General features: G+C 35.9%; 1 protein-coding gene across 14 annotated transcripts in view; it reads right to left on the bottom strand.

Moving 5' to 3' along the window:
- Window positions 1–20975, bottom strand: part of CAB39L (calcium binding protein 39 like) — a 132033-nt gene that overhangs the window by 81268 nt on the left and 29790 nt on the right. For 8 of the 14 annotated variants that reach the window (XM_030310370.2, XM_032595043.1, XM_032595088.1 and 5 more), the window contains 2 exons: window positions 15481–15680; window positions 1640–1781 (listed from right to left, as the gene is read on the bottom strand). The exons of 1 other annotated variant lie outside the window; for it this stretch is intronic. In XM_030310370.2, the coding sequence (XP_030166230.1) occupies window positions 1640–1750 (111 nt within the window). In that variant the 5' untranslated portion in view covers window positions 1751–1781; window positions 15481–15680. The remainder of the gene's footprint in view (window positions 1–1639; window positions 1782–15480; window positions 15681–20975) is intronic. 5 more of the 14 variants (XM_032595103.1, XM_032595112.1, XM_032595108.1 and 2 more) reach the window with 2 other exon arrangements.

Here is a 20975-nt window from a genome sequence, read left to right as displayed (position 1 = left end):
CTCTCAAGTATTCCATTGATGGTGAGACTACAATTTTTCAGTTCTACCTTTGATGGACATTTGGGCTGTTTCCACTGAGGGGTTATTATGAAGAGCAATGCTATGAACACTCTTATACATGCATCCTGGTGCCTAAGTGCAAGATTATCTCTAGAGTTTGTACCTAGGAGTGGAACTGCAGGTTTTAGCACAGGCACATCTTCATATACGACAGATGATACTAAGCTGGTTTCCAAAGCAGTAACACCAGTTTGTACTTTATCCTTCACACTGGATGAAAGTTCTCATTTGCTTTCCATCCCTGCCAACACTTAATATGAGACATTTTCCATTTTTGCCAAGATAGTGGGTGTATAATAGGAATGTGCTATGGTTTTAATTGGCTTTTTCCTGACTACTATGGAAATGAGTATCTTTTTATGGTTTTTTTTTTCCTGTCTTCTGCCATTCATATTTACTCTTTTATGGAGGTCATTTCTTCTAATTGGGCCAATATTTGGTTCAATATTATACAACTACACAAGAATTTAAAATACAGTTCTACATCCCTTATAAGATGTCGGATAGAAAATAGATTCCTACATTCCTATAAGAATACAAGATTGTATTATACATTGAGGTAGAAAGATACTGTGAACTGAAGAATATTTATTTTATAGATCTCTTAAGTCTTGCCATATACTAGTCACTTTAGAGAGAAATTGAATATGCAGGATCCAACATCCCTTTGAAGGAATCAAATAATAAAAACAATCCTTCCTATGAGGAAACCCTGCTTAGTAGGACCTTTGAAAAATGTTAAAATGAGGTTCACTGTCATAGAAATTATCAGTTGAGCTTTAAATAAAAATGTCTTGGGGTACCTGGGGTGGCTCACCCAGTTAAACATATGACTCTTGATTTTAGCTCAGGTCATGATCTCACAGTCATGAGATCAAGCTCCACATCAGGTTCCACAGTGACAGCATGGAGCCTGCTTGGGATTCTCTTCCTCTCTCTCGGACCCTCTCCCACTTGTGCATGCCCTGTCTCTCTCTCTCTCTCTCTCTCTCTCTCTCTCTCTCTCAAAAAAAACCCCACCAAAACCCAAAAAACAAAAACTGTTTTATCCTTCATGTCAGTATAACATTATATTCCAGTGTAACCCCTTAGATTTTTAAGCTCTATAGTCTAAAGGGATCCAAGTTTGGTCAGAGGCTCAAGAGAGTGAACTAAGAGTTCAAGGCAACAGACTTAACAATTGCATAAAACCTGAAATCAATTTATTTTTTTAATTTTTTTTAATGTTTATTTATTTTTGAGAGGGAGAGAGAGACAGACAGACAGACAGAGGGTGAGCAGGGGAGAGGGAGAGAGAGACACACAGAATCCGAAGCAGGCTCCAAGTTCTGTGCTGACAGCACAGACATGGGGCTCGACATGGGGCTCAAACCCATGAACTGTGAGATCATGACCTGAGCTGAAGTTGGATGCTTAACCGACTGAGCTACCCAGGTGCCCCGCCACACTTAAATGTATTTATAGAAACTTTATGTGAGCATCACAGACCATATTTGGGATTCTTCATCAAGCTTTTATACTGGTTTTTGGTTTTGGAACATATGCATTTAAAAAATAACATTATTGTTTTAGTTCATACCTTGTCTGTTTTTTTGTCTTGCTTTTCCAAAATGGCCAAATTGTCTTTCAGAGTTTTCACGATTTCTGCTGGACTTTTGTGTGATTTACTAAACAAAGGCATCTTTTTCATCTATAGAAATCTCTTCTTCCAATACAGAATGCTAAAAACAAACAAATAAGCAAACAAAAATCATGAATTTAACTCTTTTTAATTTTTTTCCTAAAGTTTTAAATCAAATTCTGGTCAGTTAACAGTGTAATATTATTTTCAGGTGTTCAATAAATAAAATGAAGTGATTCAACATTTCATACATCACCCAGTGCTCATCACAAGTGCCCTCCTTAATCCCCATCACCTATTTCACCCATCCTCCCACCCACCTCCCCTCTGGTAACCATGTTTTTTCTCTATAGTTAGGAGTCTGTTTCGTGGTTTGCTGCTCTCTCTTTTTTTCTTCCCTTTGCTTGTTTGTTTTGTTTCTTAAATTCCACATGAGTGAAGTCATATGGTATTTGTCTTTCTCTGTCTGACATTTCACTTAGCACAATGCCCTACATGTCCATCCATATTGTTACAGATGGCAAGATTTCATTCTTTTTTATGGCTAATATCCCACTGTGTATATATAAACCACATCTTCTTTATCCATTCATCAGTCAATGGACACCTGGGCTGTTTCCATAATTTGGCTATTGTAGATAATGCTGCTATAAATGTTGGGCTGCAAGTTCCCAATTTTGTAAGGAAACTCCATACTGTTTCCAGAGTGGTTCCACCAGTTTGCAATTATTTTAACTCTTAACATGATTAAATTACTATACCAAAATGTCTTATAAGTTTCTAATAATCTTAATTCAATAATTTGAAATATTAATATTGATCAAACTAGGGGTGCCTGGATGGCTCTGTTGCTTGAGAGTCTGATGTCAGCTCAGGTCATGATCTCAAGGTCCATGAGTTCAAGCCCTGCACTGAGCTCACTGCTGTCAGCACAGAGCCTGTTTTGGATCCTCTGTTCCCCTCTCTCTACCCCTCCCCAGCTCATGCTCTCTTGCTCAAAAATAAATAAAACATTTAAAACAATTTTTTTAAATATTGATCAAACTAAAATGAGTTTCATCAAGTTTTACACCAAATTTAAATACATATAAGTATTTTAAGACATATTTTTAAAACTTTGCCTAATAGTTTTTACTCAAAGTTTAAAATTTTTTTCTACACTACAATGATTGGGAAAAAATCCCAATGGGAAAAGGAGTACTTTTAGAGAATAAGCTGATATTTAAAACTAGTTATTTTAACTGATGAGAGTGATGACAACAATGATAGATAAAATAAAAATGTAAAACAAAAGTGGGATTAGAATCTACATACTGTGGTAAAGCAATATTTAATGCTACTCCATGACAATCACAAAATTGCAATGTGAAACTATTTAGAATCTGTTCTTTATTTACTCTTCCATATTCAGTTGGCCATACTCACTAAAGAAATGAGGCCTACCACAGTGGAGGGTGAGGAGAGTGAGGAAAAGGAGTATTAATTCTTGTTTTTGAGAACATCTATTTACGTAGAGCAGAGAAAGCTAAATATGGCTGTCATTGCCCTACTTACACTAAAAATATAAGTATTAGGGAGAAAATTATAATTGAAAGCTTCAATGAGGAGAGGCATATTCAAGTACTTTATAGTTATTAACAAAAACATTTCAAACACTTCAGAAATATGATATAATAAATCAAAGTGTTCCATTAATTAACCACCTAGAGAAAAAAACTTTGGTATATATTCCTCCTGAAATTTTTTATACATATAGAAATAAACATATATATTTTTAACGTTTTTTTAAATTTATTTTTGACAGAGAGACAGAGCATGAGCAGGGGAGGGGCAGAGAGAGGGATGGAAACACAGAATCTGAACTGTCAGCACAGAGCTTGACGCGGGGCTCTAACTCGTGAACCGCGAGACGATGACCTGAGACGAAGTGGGCTGCTTAACCGACTGAGCCACCCAGGTGCCCCTAAATATATATATATATATATACACACACACACACACGCATATATATATGTGTATACGCATATATATATGTATACGCATATATATATATGTATACGCATATATATATATATATATACTTTTTTAATTTTTTAATGTTTATTTTTGAGAGAGAGAGGGAGAGAGACGGAGCATGAGTGGAGGAGGGGGCAGAGAGAGGGAGACCCAGAATCTGAAGCAGGTTCCAGGGTCTGAGCTGTCAGCACAAAGCCAGACTTGGGGCTTAAACTCACAAATCACGAGATCATGCCCTGAGCCAAAGTCAGATGCTCAACCAACTGAGCCACCCAGGCACCCCGTATATATATATATGTATTTTAAATATTTATTTATTTTGAGAGAGGGCATGCTCACGTGAGTGGGTGAGGGGAGAGAGAGAGGGAGAGAGAGAATCCCAAGCAGGCTCCATGCTGTTAGTTGTTGATCTCACGACTGTGAGAGCATGACCTGGGCTGAAATCAAGAGTCATACACTTAACTGACTGATCCACCCAGGAACCTCCAAAATAAATATATTTTAAGACAAAAATATAATAATATTAAACATTATTTTGTAACTTTTTCCCATTTTTTAAAATATCTTGAATATCATTCTATGAGTGTATGGTTAGTTCTATTACAATAACTTTTATCCAATATACTATTCTGTCAGCACAGAGCCTGAGGCAGGGCTCCAACTCACAAACCATGAGACTTTGACCTGAGCTGCAGTCGGATGCTTAACCGACTGAGCCACCCAGGTGCCCCATTTTCTTCTTAAATTACTATATCATTTATTCTACCAATACCCTATTGATGGACATTTGGGTTAATTCCATTTTTTCTAATATTTTTCTTACTAACAATGATGCAGTTAATCAATGCAGGATATCATGCAAACATGTATACACAAACATGCACATCAGTGGATAGCAGCATTCTAACTAGCTATTCCTATAGCAAAACCATGGTTATGGTCCTAAATCCCTAATCCCCCTAGATTCCTATTTCCGATTCTGATTCTCTAGCATTTCTGCCATTCTATGAGCTACTTTATATCCTTCCAATAAATTCCTTCAGTATGTGTTGTTTGTGATCAGGAATTCCAGTGAGATATGTATATGTTATGAAGTAGAAATCAAAGTGGTAAGTGTGGATTTTGATGATAAAACAGAAGACCTAAAAAAACAATTCTTGTTTTCAGAAGAGATGCTGTTTTCAGTCGGGTGCCTCAGCTTTTCAGTGTGGGGAAAGTCAGTGGGAAGGGAACTTGCCCACCCTCAAGGCAAGGATAAGTTTGAAAAGCAAGTTAAGAGACCCAGGGAGCCTCTAAAGTGGATACTGAAAGTTGACAGAGGATTCAAAGATAAAGCATGTGAGGATCACACTGATTCTCAGTGGATGGTGTCAGGTGCAAAAAAGAGAGAATCAGAAGAATATTATATAATGCACCTTAATAAAATTCAAGAATAAAATTATAAAGATAGACTAGGTTTTTCTTTAGTAATCAGCCCTACACATAAATAAATGAAGGTAGCATATAATTTAAAAGCATATGTAGTGTGGAAGTAGGGTGGGTGCTGAAACAGTCATTACAGAGTTGGGCAGAGCAAGCAAATTGTTGCTTCCGACCTGAGTGATCTTGGGCACAGGATGTGATCCCTCTATAGGCTCTGTTCTCATCTGTAAATGCGATGACAATATCTCCCTCTTAGGATTATGAGGATTAAAAAGTAGAGCACCTTGCATAGGGCCTTGTATAAGTAAGGTACTCCATAATGTTTAGCTGCTATTATTACAAAAGGTTCTACGTCATAATGAATAAATTATTTCATGAAAGAGAAAGACATAGTTGAGATAGGATATTGTCTTAATAATTGAGACATAATAATAATTGAGACATAATTGAGATATGATATTGTCTTAATTAAGTGCCCTAGATATTTCTGGCTCTTTGACTCACACACTTTTTCTTTTAAAAAATGTACATTTATTCTTTGATTGTTAAATATTTAATGACAAAATACTTAGCATTATAAGTTATTGTTTTTTTAGCTAAATGCATTTGTGTAATTGTTCTTTTTCCTCATGTGGTTCTTCTGCACTAAGGTGAAGATAATTGACTGTGGGAATTTCAACTAAATGCTTCCTGACATCAAAACAAAAAACAAATTAGAATATGGTATCATATGACGTGATTTTTGTTCATTACTTATTGCTCTGCTCAATTCTCCTTGTATTGAGCTAATTCTAATGAGAATTCTGGTAAAATTACAAATGTTTTCAGGACTCCCATGTTAACATGGTAGTTACCCAGCATTTCCTGATTTGCTGTGTCCCAACTTTTTATTTGCATGTTGGTTTGTTCATTTATTCATTCAACAATCAGTAAGTACTAAGCACGAGAATCTTGCTAAGTACTTAGGATAGAGTTATGCACAAGAAAAATACAATCTTTGCTCTTTAGAACTTACTATTAAATGGAGAAAATAAACATTTTAGGATCAATGAGATCATATAACAGAGGGAAAGAAAGACACAGAGTATAATGCCCCTCAATACAGTATTCCTTTCTTGAATTCGTTATTTTCATATTTTAGGTATATCTACTTCCTATAACCACTATATATAAAATCAGTTTAATAATATTTTTAAATTTCATAGGATCATTATTCTTCAGTTCTGGGATCAATATCATGAGGAAATCAAAACCTGTATCTCAAACTAAGCAGCCCCAGCCCCTGATCCTCCACAAATTAAGATGAAACTCTCCTAACTGCTCTGTTCTCTTCAGATCATAACCAGCCCCACCCACCTCTAGACTGAACACCTTCCTGTATCGCCCTCAAACTCCTGGCTGCCCTTCCTACTCTGGGCAGCCACGCTGGTCACTTGCATGTGCATCACATCATTTACCCCACTGGTCATTTAACAAATGAGCCACCGGCACTCAATACTACCTGCTAAACAAAACTTCATCTGGTCTGGGTTGGTAACTGATTCACTATGATTCAGAAATTATCACCCTTGTCTGTGTGTCATTTGTTCTATCCATAAAATGAGGGCATTCATTTTCAAAAACTTTAACTGTGAATTCAGTTAGTCATATCACCCTAACTCATATTTTTTCATTTCATTTATGAAGATATCGAAAAAAATTGCCGAATGCCTTGGGAAAGGCCAGATACATTGTATTTGTTTGTTAATACTAGTTTAATTATTTTATTTTACTTATTGCATCCCCATGACTTATTTGCTTTTTGTAACTGGAACTTTGTACTTTTTGACTGTCCCTCACCCATTTCATCCACTCCCACCCCCCCACCTTTGGCAACCACCAATATGTTCTCTGCATCTATGAGCTCGTTTTTGTTTTGTTTTGTTTTTAGATTCCACTTACATAAGTACACTCATACAATATTTGTCTTTCTTCGTCTGTCTTACTTTCCCAGCACAATGTCCTCAGTGTCCATCCATATTGATCAATGGCAAGATTTCATTCTTTTTTGTGGGTGAATCATACTTATGTGTGAATTATATATAGAGAGAGGGACAGGGACAGGGGCAGGGGCAGGGAGGCACATTTTCTTTACCCATTCATCTATTGCTTGGCACTTAGGTTGTTTCCATTTCTTGGCCATTGTAAATAATGCTGCAATGAACATGGGGGTGCATATATCTTCTCACATTAGTATTTTCATTTTCTTCTGATAAATATCCAGAAGTGGAACTGCTGGATCATGAGGTAGTTCTATTTTTAATCTTTTTGAGGAACTGCCATACTGTAAGAGAGGGCTCTTAAAGAAAGAGCATCATATTTTGAAATTAGACCGGTTATATACAGTGAGCTCTAGGTTGCTCATCACTGGTCCATATCCATTCTGTCTTTGACTCCTACTATCTATCCATCATGGCTAAAGACAAAGTGCTTCAGGTAGAGACAAAAGGAATGACAGAGTCCTGAAAATGGTGCCTTCTGGGGAGAAAGGGGTAGTAGTAATTTTTCCATAAAGTCCACCTCAGAGTTGTTAGAATATACATTATATTTCAGCAAAGCAGGAAGCAGGGACAGGAGAAGATGCCAGATTATGTCCAACAGACTGACACTAGAGGAATGCCTGTTGAGCACTGAAAACTATGGAGGCCGCGCATACCAACATGCCCTCTAGTGTAGTGCTGATAGCAGGCCATGCAGCAAACAAACGTCTGTGGACTGACACTGGCCCTGTTGTACTTTTCCATTTTCAAGAGTGAGTAAACAGAATAAACAACAAATAATGTAGGGTCTATTTAAAAAAAAAAAAAAAAAGAAAATGCAGCCCAAGAAAGGGGAGAAATGCCCTATGGGCTTAGGCAGGAAAGGTTGCCTCCAAAATCAGTTCTCTGTAGGAGACAGAACAAACGTAACTGGAAGAAAAAAAAAAGAGAGAGAGAGAGAGAAAAGGACTTCAGCTAAAACCCAGCCAAGATGAAAGATCAAAAACACATATCCATACACACACATACAGTCTAGTAATCCAAACCTGCACAGAGCAGAAATGACCCCATGGAAAATTGACTGAGGACAACTGAAAGGTACAAAATTAGTCAGTCTACATTTGTTCATTAAAAAAACACTTACTGAGCACCTATATATGTATATTACAGAGATGTGGAAAAGATAAAGTGTTATCCTACAAAAACAGGTATTACAACAATGGGGGGAGGTGGAGGAAGCCAACAAGAACAAAAAAAATCTAAAAAATGAAGCAGAGGCAAGAAAGATGTAATAGCTTCAGCAGACCAAAAAAAAAAAAAAAAAAAATCAAAACCTCTATTCCCCTAAAGAACTTCTCTAGTTGAGATTAATGATGACACCCCAAATTCAGTGTCTTGTGGCTTTTAAAAGAAACAAAATTTATGCTCTCAAAGCTCATTCCTATAAAATGACCTTAACAAAAACAAAGGATAAAAGTCAAGTTGCCTTTGAACTTCCACAAAACTAAATGTCAGAAGAACATAGACAAAAACCTACAGAGTTCTGAAAGTCTGTAACTTCTTAACTGAATCTCTAGCAAACATATTTGTGTGTGAACAGATTGTGTATGCTTACTAAAAATCATATGAGACGAGAAGGAATCAAACCCACAAGGGTTCAACAAAATAAATGCTAAAAATCAGAAATAATTCTTGAAAGGAAGCCTTGTTATTGTTGGTAGGACATGTGGGAGGGTAAGAATCTACAATTATAATTAATTCATACAGGAATAAAGATAAATAAGAATTCAAGTTAAAAAGGAAACCACCCCAAAAATCTCCAAGAAGAGAGAGATGCAAATAGCAACAATAGAAGCAGAAATAACTGAATCAGAAAAGTAAAAGAAAAAGAAAATCTCTGGTAGCTATTTGGTCCCTGTTTCTCCTGGTGATAGACCTGTCTGCTCTACTTCCCACCCCACCCTACCCAAAGGGCAGAACATGACCCAGGCGTGGCCAAAATATTCCTTCCACTGCCTTGGCTACAGCAGTTGGCTCACAAGTGGATTGTGACACCATTAAGCTAATCAAAATGCTTCAACAGCACTTTTCCCCTTAGATATCTTATTTATTTTTTTTAATAATTTTTTTGAGTTTATTTTATTTATTTTGAGAGACAGAGAAAACACGGGAGCGGCAGAGAGAGATAGAAAGAGAGGGAGAGAGGAAGAATCCCAAGCAGGTTCCACACTTTCATGCAGGGCCCGATGCGGGGTTCAAACTCACAAACCATAAGATAATGAACTGAGCCAAAATCAAGAGTTGGAGGCTTAACCAACTGATTCACCCAGATGCCCCTTATCTTAAATATTTTAATTTAATTTGGTTTAGATAAAATATTTGGGGCATATAGAAGAAGAAACAGAAAACAATGTAACCAGTTCCTGTATATTTACCACCCAGCTTAAAAAATACAAAACAACTTAAACAACCCCCTTGGTACATCTCCCTGATCCCATTCCCCTTCGGGTCACACTGATGGGAATATTACTTGGACGGTAATTTGGCAGTATGAATCTAGAACTCTTAAATGTTCACAACCTCTGATTTACTTCTGTTTCTGGAAATCTATGTTAGCAAGATAAACTAAGGGTTTTCTCTGAGACATTATTAAAAACATTTTAACATCTCTGAAATTGAGGTGTTTTTTACAACTGAGGAAACTTTACCCTAAATAGTAGGTTGTTTTCCTTCTTTTTTAATGGTATATAAAGTATATGACTTATAACCAATGGCTTCTTAGATTTGATGAAATGCAGTACATTGTATGGCTATGAAAATGTTTGCAAAGAATGTGAAATAAAATGGAAATGTTAGGGGCGCCTGGGTGGCGCAGTCAGTTAAGCATCCGACTTCAGCCAGGTCACGATCTCGCGGTCCGTGAGTTCGAGCCCCGCGTCGGGCTCTGGGCTGATGGCTCGGAGCCTGGAGCCTGTTTCCGATTCTGTGTCTCCCTCTCTCTCTGCCCCTCCCCCGTTCATGCTCTGTCTCTCTCTGTCCCAAAAATAAATAAACGTTGAAAAAAAAAAATTAAAAAAATAAATAAATAAATAAATAAAATAAAAAAAAAATGGAAATGTTAAAAACAGCATTCCATATTATGGAACTGTTTAAAAGCAAACAAAACACAAATACACAAAACATACACATAGAAAAAATAATTTACAAAAGTTAATGGTGATGGTTTCTGGGTAGTCGGTTTATGTATGCTAAATTTTCTTTTTCCTTCAGATTTTGGTTTTTTTTTCCCAAACTTTGTTTAACAGGCCACGCAAATGCTCTTATAATGGAAACATCTTCTCGTAAATTATATTTTTCAATAACTGAACAACTAACTGTGTTTTAAAGTTCAAACTGTGGAATATCTGGTCACCATGTCTTTTCAAAGCATTAGTCAAACAAATATGATTTCTGTTACTTTGGCTATGAAATTTTCATAAAGAGTAGAACTTGGCTCAGATTCTGGAGAGAAAGCCAAAAAAAATTACTCAGCTCTACTCCCAGAGAACTCAGGCCCTGTAGATTTTGTAGTAGATTTTGGCAGCATTCCCTTTTCTGATACATGGTAAAATGCTTCATATCCCTAACTTACATGTGAGTGTTGTTAAAGGTGGCCCCGAGTCAATCGCTCGAGTGAGTCATCTGAACATGTTCAGTGATATAAGTGGAGAGGAGTGTTTATAGGGGAATGAGAAGAGGAAGCTAGGAGAAAAGGTCATTTGGGACATTCAATTTCCTTGTTTCTTATTCCTTAAAATATTTAAAGGGGAATAAATGTCTATCTGTAGGGGCTAATGAGCATTTCCAGGCCTTTATGTTTAACCTCCAATTATACTGTTCAAAAATAGTTCAAAGGTTTCCCGTAAAAGTTTAAGGAAGTGAGAAATTCATCTCTGAAGCCAAGAAAAATCTCAAGATTTCCATAGATAAAAACATAAAAAGTAACCAAACTTCTAACTTAGTGGTTATATATCTTCCTAACTTCATGTACTAATTCTATTTTTAAATCATTTTATTTAATTTAAATTATTCACTGAAAGAAAGCCAACTCAAAAATGAGCCTTCTTTCCTTTCACATGTTTATTTTACAATCAACAATGAGTGAGAGAGGAACATTTCCAAAATTCTTTCTTAGAGCTTGCTAATTTAAACTTAAGGCATAATTACCTTCTCTTAAACTAAAAAAAAATAAAACAAACTTAGCCCCACATTTTAAAAAAAAACCACAAAAGTTCAGTAATGAGCATTCTTTTATCTGTATTGCAAATAGAACTCACAGACATGATATGATCAAAGTGCATCTATGGCAGATAATTGGGCTAGTAAGATTCATTTTTTTTAATGTATATACATGAGTATATACATCTGTCAATATTCATTGAACTGTTCTCTTTAAATGGGTAAATTTGATTTAATGTATATTTAAAAAATTTTTAAGTATTCCCAATGGTTCTGCTGTATTTGTCATATCCAAGTAGTCCCCTTTCCCCCCACTGACAAAGTCATAATTTAGAAGTGCCTTCACAGAGATAATAAATTACAAAGCATATCATTCTAGTTATGCATATTATGACACCAAATCCATTATAGAGCATATGATATATGTCAAAGTGTTTTCCAATCAATGGCTTCTTTAATGATTCTATTTAAAAAAATTTTTTTTTCAACGTTTATTTATTTTTGGGACAGAGAGAGACAGAGCATGAACGGGGGAGGGGCAGAGAGAGAGGGAGACACAGAATCGGAAACAGGCTCCAGGCTCTGAGCCATCAGCCCAGAGCCTGACGCGGGGCTCGAACTCACGGACCACGAGATCGTGACCTGGCTGAAGTCGGACGCTTAACCGACTGCACCACCCAGGTGCCCCTAATGATTCTATTTTAAAATACATATGTTAAATGTAATTAGGCACTACAATTAAATTTTTCACTTGAAAACCTATAGAAATGAGTGAAACTGTAGGCAATAGAGTATAAATAAGGACTTTGATCATTCTTTTTCTCAGTTCAAAATGACTAAGAATGATTTTGTTTTTATAAGTTTTATTAACAGAGTTTAGGAGAGAGCTTTTCTAAAACTGGACAATTTACAAGAAATGGAAAACTTGTGAGAAGTTTCTTATGCATCCTCATTCATCTGGAAGCCTTGGTCAGACTTGCATCAGAATAAAAACTCTTTTTTAAGAGAAACCCATGTCCTTGAGAACTGTTCCTTAATTCTAGTGTACTGTAACCAGTGAAATAATTTTAAAAACACAATTAGTACATGAAGGTAGGAAGACACACAACAGCTAATGTATTTGTTATTACAAATAATAACCTACTAGACTACTATTCCAGGAAAAACAACCAGTAACTTCATTCATTAGGTTTATAGCGATGTTTCTGTTGACAGATCCAGGCATTTGTCAGAGCTAAAATTTTCTACATTTATTACTGATTAATGACTGTCAATGAATGAGAATATTATATTAGAATTTCATAATCTCAACTTATAGCAGAGGTCTGAAGCTAGGTCCGTATTCTCAAAAACTAGTACCTGTATTCAAAGCATCAGATCTCACTGAAATTCACAAATGGTTATTCTTTACAACAGAATTATCAAGGGAAACTCAAAATTGACTTTTTTTTAGTCTTTCCTGTAAGCACATACATATTATACATAACAATCATCAAGTTTTGGTTAGATATTGTTATTATTAAGACAAGGTTTATAGTTTTTGAAATAGAACAAAGAAAGTATTTCTTGATCAAATGGAAAAGTTGTTCTGCCACTGAAAGTCATCTAAGTGCAATCTGCATTCACCGTGTTGTTTATTTCATTATATGTGTTTATTACATTGCCAACTTTTAAATTTCGTACTACAGCACTTTAGAGAAACTCTTAGGACCAGTGTCACTAAACTTAATTTAGATAGACCTAATTTGAGTTTTCCTAATAGGCCACATTTCTTCATGAGTCCTGGTACACTTATGCAAATACATAAAGGTGACACCTTACCTTAGAATGTCCCATGTACTCAAGATACCAAGCTTGTAAACTGCCTCCCCCATCACCATCCCTACTCATTCAGGGGTGCCACTAAGTTATACCAAGGTCTTCCCTTTTTCTCAGAATAGTTAGGCCTATTCTGTACTAATATTGCTTTGTGTCTCACAATTCAATGATTCTTATCAGGCCATATCTTTCTCATAATGAAAACCATGCGCCCCTAAACCCCTTTCCTTTTTTGGGTATCTTGCAAAAATTCATCAGTTCCATTTCTGTGAACCAAAGAAAAAGTTTAGGCCTCATCTAGTAACTATTTATTAGGTATCTACTTATGTGCCACTGAGCTAGACTCTAGAAATGGGTGATAAGGGTAAAAGCAATGGCTAGAAATATGCCTATGGCAAGGGAAACAAAAATCACTAATCTTAACATGGGATAAGGTCTCATAAAGGGAATGCAATCAACCATGGAAGCTCTCAAAAGTACCTAGAAATCCTATTTATAAGCATCTTTCCCAAAACCCATTCATCTCATTAAATTTGCTTTTCTTCAAGCATTAATATCTAAGATAAATAAAAATAATGTCTTATTCAATAGAATTGTTTTTACATTTAGTTTCATTACTAGACTTGCTTTTCTAGTATTTTTCAGGGTGGCAATGGTTTTTCTATACTATGACTGTAATATGTTCTCAGGTTATAATAAAAGTCAATCATTTATTGAATTATTTTCCAGGGAAGATGGGTCCCAAATTCCCAACAACCCATTCACAATAAACTTCTGAAGTACAAAATATTTGTAAACTGAGAATGACTTAATCTTTATTGTTATATTTACATTCCTATGGGCTTAAGAAATGGTGCTACCACCAAGGTAATACCAGTGACTTACTAGCTTAAAATAAAAAATTATTCTGACAATTGTGAAGCTGTATGCAAACCTTCCACTGGTCTAAGAAGGACCGAGTATGGGAACTTCAGTAAAGAAGAAAAGTTGGTTTGTGATATTATCTTTATTTTATTTACTTTTGACTTTAAGTGCAAGATACTGGTCCAGAAAAGGTTTCCAAAGATCAGCTGAGTTTCTTCTTATACATAGGTCAAAGGCATTAAAAAAAAAAGAAAGAAAGAAAGAAAGAAAGAAACCACAAAACAAAACCTGTTCTACAGGCTTCTGCACACATAGAGGAAATGCACCACTTTATATATTATGTCTAGGGTATAAACCCTTTTGATATGTTTACTGACACTCTATTGAAGTTTTCATTTCAGCTAAGTTGTTCTGCCTTAAAGGACTCACTTGAATCACTAAGGACATATTTTTTGATGCTGGCAGAGAGGAAATTAGAAACTTTGCCTAGAATGGTGCACCTCTATGCAATGACTCACTTTAGCAGCTAACAATGTATATTTCCTTCCTCCCACAGAAGAATGATTACGTGTCTTCCACTGATGCCTTTAAAAAGACATATAAAAAATGAGTATACAATCTCCTATGTTAAGGTTGTACAATTAAAGTTTTTCTTGGAATGTGAATACATATTTTATGAGTTTATTTTTCTTTTTTCTGCTGTATTGCTTGTATACATATATGCATTTGGCTATAACAGTTCTTCAGCAGAACAAAAATATTATGTGAGAGCTCGGTATCAGCTATAAGAAAATAACTGTTTTAATCCTTAATTTGAAATCCATGTGCATCCATTTTGTATCAAATGGTAAATTTGATATGTACGTTGTCTAATTCTTACATTCATTACAGAATTTGGGGAAAAAATCATGTGTCACTTATTGGATCTAACAGAAGCATTCAATATTTAAATTATATGTCCTTGTAAATAATGGTATCATTAACACTTCCACTGGGATTATGAGAGAAGGGTGTAATTTATAATAATTGAAGATACCAAACATCACATTGACAATTTTAAATTTAGTGACAATACACAGAAAGAGGTAACTCCTGAATTTTTATGCAGTTGAAAAAGAAACATGAAAAGTAGTATACTGCCACTATTTTATTTTTGGTAACCCTCTGTAAATAAAAACCCATTTCCAAAATAAGATATTCCATGGACACAGAATAGTTGGTAATGGTTCAAGTGCCTTAGGCAACAGAGAAGTATTGTTTTGTAGTTGCTGTTTTTTTAAACCTCTCCTAGTAACAGCAGTTCATCATGCACAAAGAAACAAGGTAACAACACAATTTAAAATGAATGTATAAGCAATAACTGTAAAACCTTTACTAAAACTAAAGTTTACCATATTAATTCCATTTCTATGAACTAGTATAGATAACCTGGCTGATACTCACCAAATGTTACAGAAATGTCCAGGCTTGTCTAAGCAACAAAAAGTAGACACATGGTGAGGTGCTGAAGACAGCTCTCTCTTGGGCTCAAAGCACTTTACATGAAGTAGCTTTATCTTCCATTTAATAGAGGGTGCCTCCTATTACCAAAGCGTTGCAGAGAAAAGAGTTTCCACAATCCCGTCTTGACTTTCTCTCTCTCTCTTTGAAGAGTAACAGTTACCACCGGAAAACGTTAGCAGAAAATGATCACTTGAACACTCACACAGGGCAGCTGTAAATTTCCACTCTCTTTGCTTGCTCTCAGATTCCAAGCCTCGCTTGTCTCTTAATCTGTCACAGGCAGTTCTGTTTCTGGTCAGACCAGCTTGCTTCTGCTTTCTCCTCTCCCTTTCAAATGCACTCTTTTAGATACATACCACACAGTAACAGCTCCCTCTTTTTCTTCCTCCCTCCCAACTGTGCGTCACAAGAATGTGTGTAAAGCAATTAAAGCTGAGGCAAATTTAAATCTTGCTCCCTCCTCCCAAAACAGTCTAGGGATAAACAAAATATTTTTCTCATCCCATCTTTTCCCTTTAAAGTCCTATAGTCGTTCATGTATGGGGTTCTGTCCACAGATTAAACTGGCCTGACAATGCTGTTTAAAAATGTTTCTAACAAAGGTGTGTTGACAGTGATAATAACAGATACATCTGTTAATATGTTAGCTTCTCAGGGAAGATGCTGATTCCTAATCATAATAAAAATGTAGCAAGGAAATACTCAAGTATTATGAATTTAATCTTCAGATTTTAAAAAGCAAGGAAGATTTTAGAATTAGTATTCATACTTTAATTTTAAGTGTAATTTTGTGGAAGTTTACTGTATTTTAAAATATGGCATATTTTGAAACTTAGAAACAACATTTGTAGTTACAAAAGGGAAAATTACAAAGAACACAGAAACATATAGACCCTGAAAATATTAAGTAGAACAGCTTCTACTACTTATGTGTAAACCAAATACAATTACTTTGTTTAGAAGCCCCCGTCCCTCCACATATACATACACAAACACTGCTCAGGATGATTAATATCTCTTCAATGAGAATTTATAAGGCCAAAGACTATTATAATACCACTTTTTCATTATTACACATGTAGATTTATAAGGTAAAATACCTTAAAATTATGGATCTCTCTGCAAAAATTGAGAATGAAGAATTAAGTAGAAAACTGAGTGGAATGGCTGGTGACAGGCTTAGACAACATTTGTAGGATTCTTTGGAATTAAAGAGGCAATGTACTCAGCTTGGAATACATGCTGGCCTTGAGAGAATGCCAGTCAGGGAGTCAGGGCCTGCTTTGGAGTTTTCTCTTCTAGTTCCTCAGTCCCAAAGACTTTCAGGTTCTGTCTCCCAGTTTATATTTCCAATCAAAATTCTCGGGCTCCTCTTCTTTTTTTATTTTATTTTACTTTTTTTTTAATTTTTTTTTTCAACGTTTATTTATTTTTGGGACAGAGAGAGACAGAGCATGAACGGGGGGAGGGGCAGAGAGAGAGGGAGACACAGAATCGGAAACAGGCTCCAGGCTCTGAGCCATCAGCCCAGAGCCCGACGCGGGGCTCGAACTCACGGACCGCGAGATCGTGACCTGGCTGAAGTCGGACGCTTAACCGACTGCGCCACCCAGGCACCCCTATTTTATTTTTATTTTATTTTTAATGTTTATTTATTTTGGTGGGGGAGGGTGGGGCAGAGAGAGAGGGAGACACAGAATCAGAAACAGGTTGTGCTGAGAACTCAGAGCCTCACACGGGGCTCAAACTCACAAACCATGAAATCATGACCTGAACTGAAGTCGGGTTGAACACTCAACCGACTGAAACACCCAGGTACCCCTAGGGCTCCTCTTCTGATGACAGACCTCTCAATTACAGAACTGACAATAGTCAGTAGACCTACTGTATTTTAATCTTAGTCTCTGCAGAACTAAAGCATCCCTAAGAATATGAGCTTAAATAAAGTGCAAAGCAAAAATCTACAGGGACACTTGGGTGCCTCGGTCACTTAAGCATCCAACTCGATTTCAGCTCAGGTCATGATCTCACGGTTCTTCGGATTAAGCCCTGTGGCAGTCTCTGCACTGAGAGTGTGGAGCATGCTTGGGATTCTTGCTCTCCCCATCTCTCTACCCCTACCCCTGCCAAAAATAAATAAATAAACATTTTTAAAAAATTATTAAAAATTTTTTTAAATCTGTAAATAGATTAAATTGTTTATTACCCTTAAGAAAAAAGCAAATAAGGCTTGGCTTTATTTCTTAATCTATATATCATATGTTTAATAAATATACCCTAATATACATATATTTGTATTCTAAAATATGTATTTCTTAAGGTGGTTCATTTAAAGTAGACTTTTAAACTTAAATATATTATAATGTAATTTGGTTCTTAACACCTAAGAAATGGGCACCAAAGATGACTAGAAATTAGTCTGTCAATTATTCCTTTAATTTGTAGTTTTGTAAAACATAGAGTTTTATTCCCTACTTTTAAAAAATGTTAAATGGAGGGGTGCCTGCGTGGCTCAGTCATTTGAGCGTCCAACTCTTAATTTCAGTTGAGGTCATGATCCCAGGGTCTTGGGATCGAGCCCTGTGTCAGCCTCCATGCTGAGCACAGTACCTGCTTAAGATTCTCTCTCTCTCCCCCCCCCACTTGCACTCTCTCTCTAAAAAATAAAAATAAATAAAGTGTTAAATGGATATTATCACTAAAGGGTATTAAGTGCCTTGTATCTTCCTGAGTCCAAGATTATACTCAAAAAGTTCTGGTATACCTGAAGATATTCAGAATTTGTAAGGATGGTGTTTAGAATAACTATGAGGTAAAATTTTTTTAGGTCATTTTAGCACTGAGAGACATTATATCAATCTATGGTTCTAAGGCACAAAATAGAGACAAGGTATTTAAAGTATATAGTAAGACTGACTACATATGATTATATATGTGTTTACATTTGATTCCTACCAAACACCATTTTTTAAAATGCACACAAAGAAATCACAAAAAGTGGCCATATATTAAGTCATAAAAAAAGGCAATAAATTTCCAAAGTTAAAATGGTACAACTTCATTCTCTGAAAACAAGATGATAAAAGTAAGTTATTTAAAAAAAATTTAACAGATAAGCAAATATTCTTTAATCCTATTAATACTTGAAAAAAATTTTAAGTACATTCTTCTAGGGTGCCTGGGTGACTCAATAGGTTAAGTGTCTGACTTGGACTCAGATCATGATCTCGTGGTTCATGAGTTTGAACCCTGCATCAGGCTCCATGCTGATAGCTCAGAGCCTGGAGCCTGCTTCAGATTCTGTGTCTCCCTCTCTCTCTGTCCCTCTCCTGATTGCACTCTGTCTCTCTCTCTCTCTCTCTCTCAAAAATAAAAGTTTAAAATTTTTTTCTTAAAGTACAGTCATCTAAAAATTACTTGAACAGAGTAATTAAAAAGTACAATTACAGTGACTTTTGTTTCAGGATATGATGAAGTAACAGGGACTGAATTTAATCTTGTCTTACATAACTTAAAAACTGGGCAAAATATATAAACCAATGGTTTTTAGACACTGGACACCAGGCAGCTCAGCCCAGTAATCCCTGAGAGAAGGGAAACAAACAAGGTAATAGCCCCAGGCAGCAGAACAGGAAGGGGAACCCAAACAGAGCATGGCAGTCTCCCTGAGTTAAAGAGACAAGGGTTGAGAATTCAAGAAGGCCAATGTGCCTAAAATCACAGGGCAGAATACCAGAGAGGAGAGAGTTGCAAAGACAGTCCCAGAGACCTGCAGAGGATTCTCTTCAGATCTTCATCTGAGAACTGATTAGCACGTCTGTGAGAAAACTCTCCAAGGCCAAGAGATGAACCAATGGAAAGAACCAGGCTGAAGAATTCCCAGTATTCACACAGGGCTGGATATAGTTCCTGTTCCCAACAGCCAGAATGAAGAACTCTCATAATATATGGAAAGTTGGGTTGAATATTCTGAAGGATACTGCCTTGGCAGTGAGACCAAATTTGCCCTAGATTAAAAGTTGTTCTGGTGCTTCCTTATAGAGCTTACAAGTAGGTAAGTTCTGAAAGGTTAAAATTCTTTCCAAATAAATTAACTGCATCCTAGAGTAGATTCAAAATATTTAAGGGAATTTTTAGACATGTAGCACACAGCATACAATTTATGTCTGGCACCCAGTCAAAAATTACTAGGCATGCAAAAAACCAGGAAAATACAATACGGCTTTAAAATCTTAAGTAATAATTAAGGTACTACTATGAGTTAAGGTAATAATAGCAAATTTATTTGTTGAAAAGACTTTCTGTCCCTTTTAACTAGCTAACAAGGTATAGAGTGATCATTTGTAACATGCATGCAGTAATATACAGTTCTCCACTAACACTTTCTGCAAGAATTTGTCTTCACTGATGATCCTAACCTAAATCAATCATTTCATCAGGGGTTGAAAACTGGTCATTAAAAAAATTCTATTCTTCTTTCTGCTATATTGGCTGGCACTGTTTTGTAGGAAAGAGCTTCTCCTCAACTATATTTCTAATTGAAAAAGAATGATAATGGCTTAATTCTCTTCCTTTAATTACCAATTCTGAGAGTAAAAAGCTGGTAACCTTCACTTCCAATGGTTGCAAATAAAAGATTGTTTTTGGTGAGGTAAGTCTTTCTCTTCTTTTGAATATCATTCAAAATCATTCATAAATCTTTATATATTCAGTGCTTCAATAAATTACATGCATTAGTTTTTTTGATGCCATCCTTCTAGCTTGGTTTCCCAAAAAAGAAGAGTCTGAAGAAAAAGCCTTATGTAATATTAGTTTTAAAAGTAATCCAATCACAATAAGCAGGAGTGAGGGACAAGAGGAATAAAATAAAGGAGGGAGAACCAATTATGACAATATGCATTATCAAGCTGGCCACCTATTTAATTTGTCAGACTGAACCTCTTAAGAGCCATATAAGCACATTTCAGGACCACCGCTAAGGTATGAGGAGAAAAGAGAAAGAATAAAATTTATTCACTGGCTTCATTTTCCATGGATTAAAGAAAGGCTTTCCCAAAAGAGCATTAACTGCCATACACTTGAGTTTAACTCCTCTGTACCTCCAGGGTGCATATGTGTGAGTCTTCCCTGTGGACACTGCAAAAAGCCAGGGGCTTGCAGAACAGCAGGAAATAGAGCTATGTATGGTTCCACCTACACTAGAGTTTGCACAGAGCTGAACTGAGACCAGTGAACCCTAGGGGATATGCAATGATATAGAAGAGGTATTTATAATAAGTGTGCAAATTTCCCCAAATATGTCCAGTGGAAGCCACTTCAAGATACTTCCTGCATACTTTTGATACAATTCCATTACTCCTCAAATTTTTATTGCTTTCTAGTTCACCAGAATGTCCCAGCCTCACTTTGTATTTACTCTGTCACAGATCTGGAAT

This window comes from Lynx canadensis, chromosome A1 (genome assembly GCF_007474595.2).
Source record: "Lynx canadensis isolate LIC74 chromosome A1, mLynCan4.pri.v2, whole genome shotgun sequence".
Classification (NCBI taxonomy): Eukaryota; Metazoa; Chordata; class Mammalia; order Carnivora; family Felidae; genus Lynx; species Lynx canadensis.
This window is presented reverse-complemented; position numbering and strand designations above follow the sequence as displayed.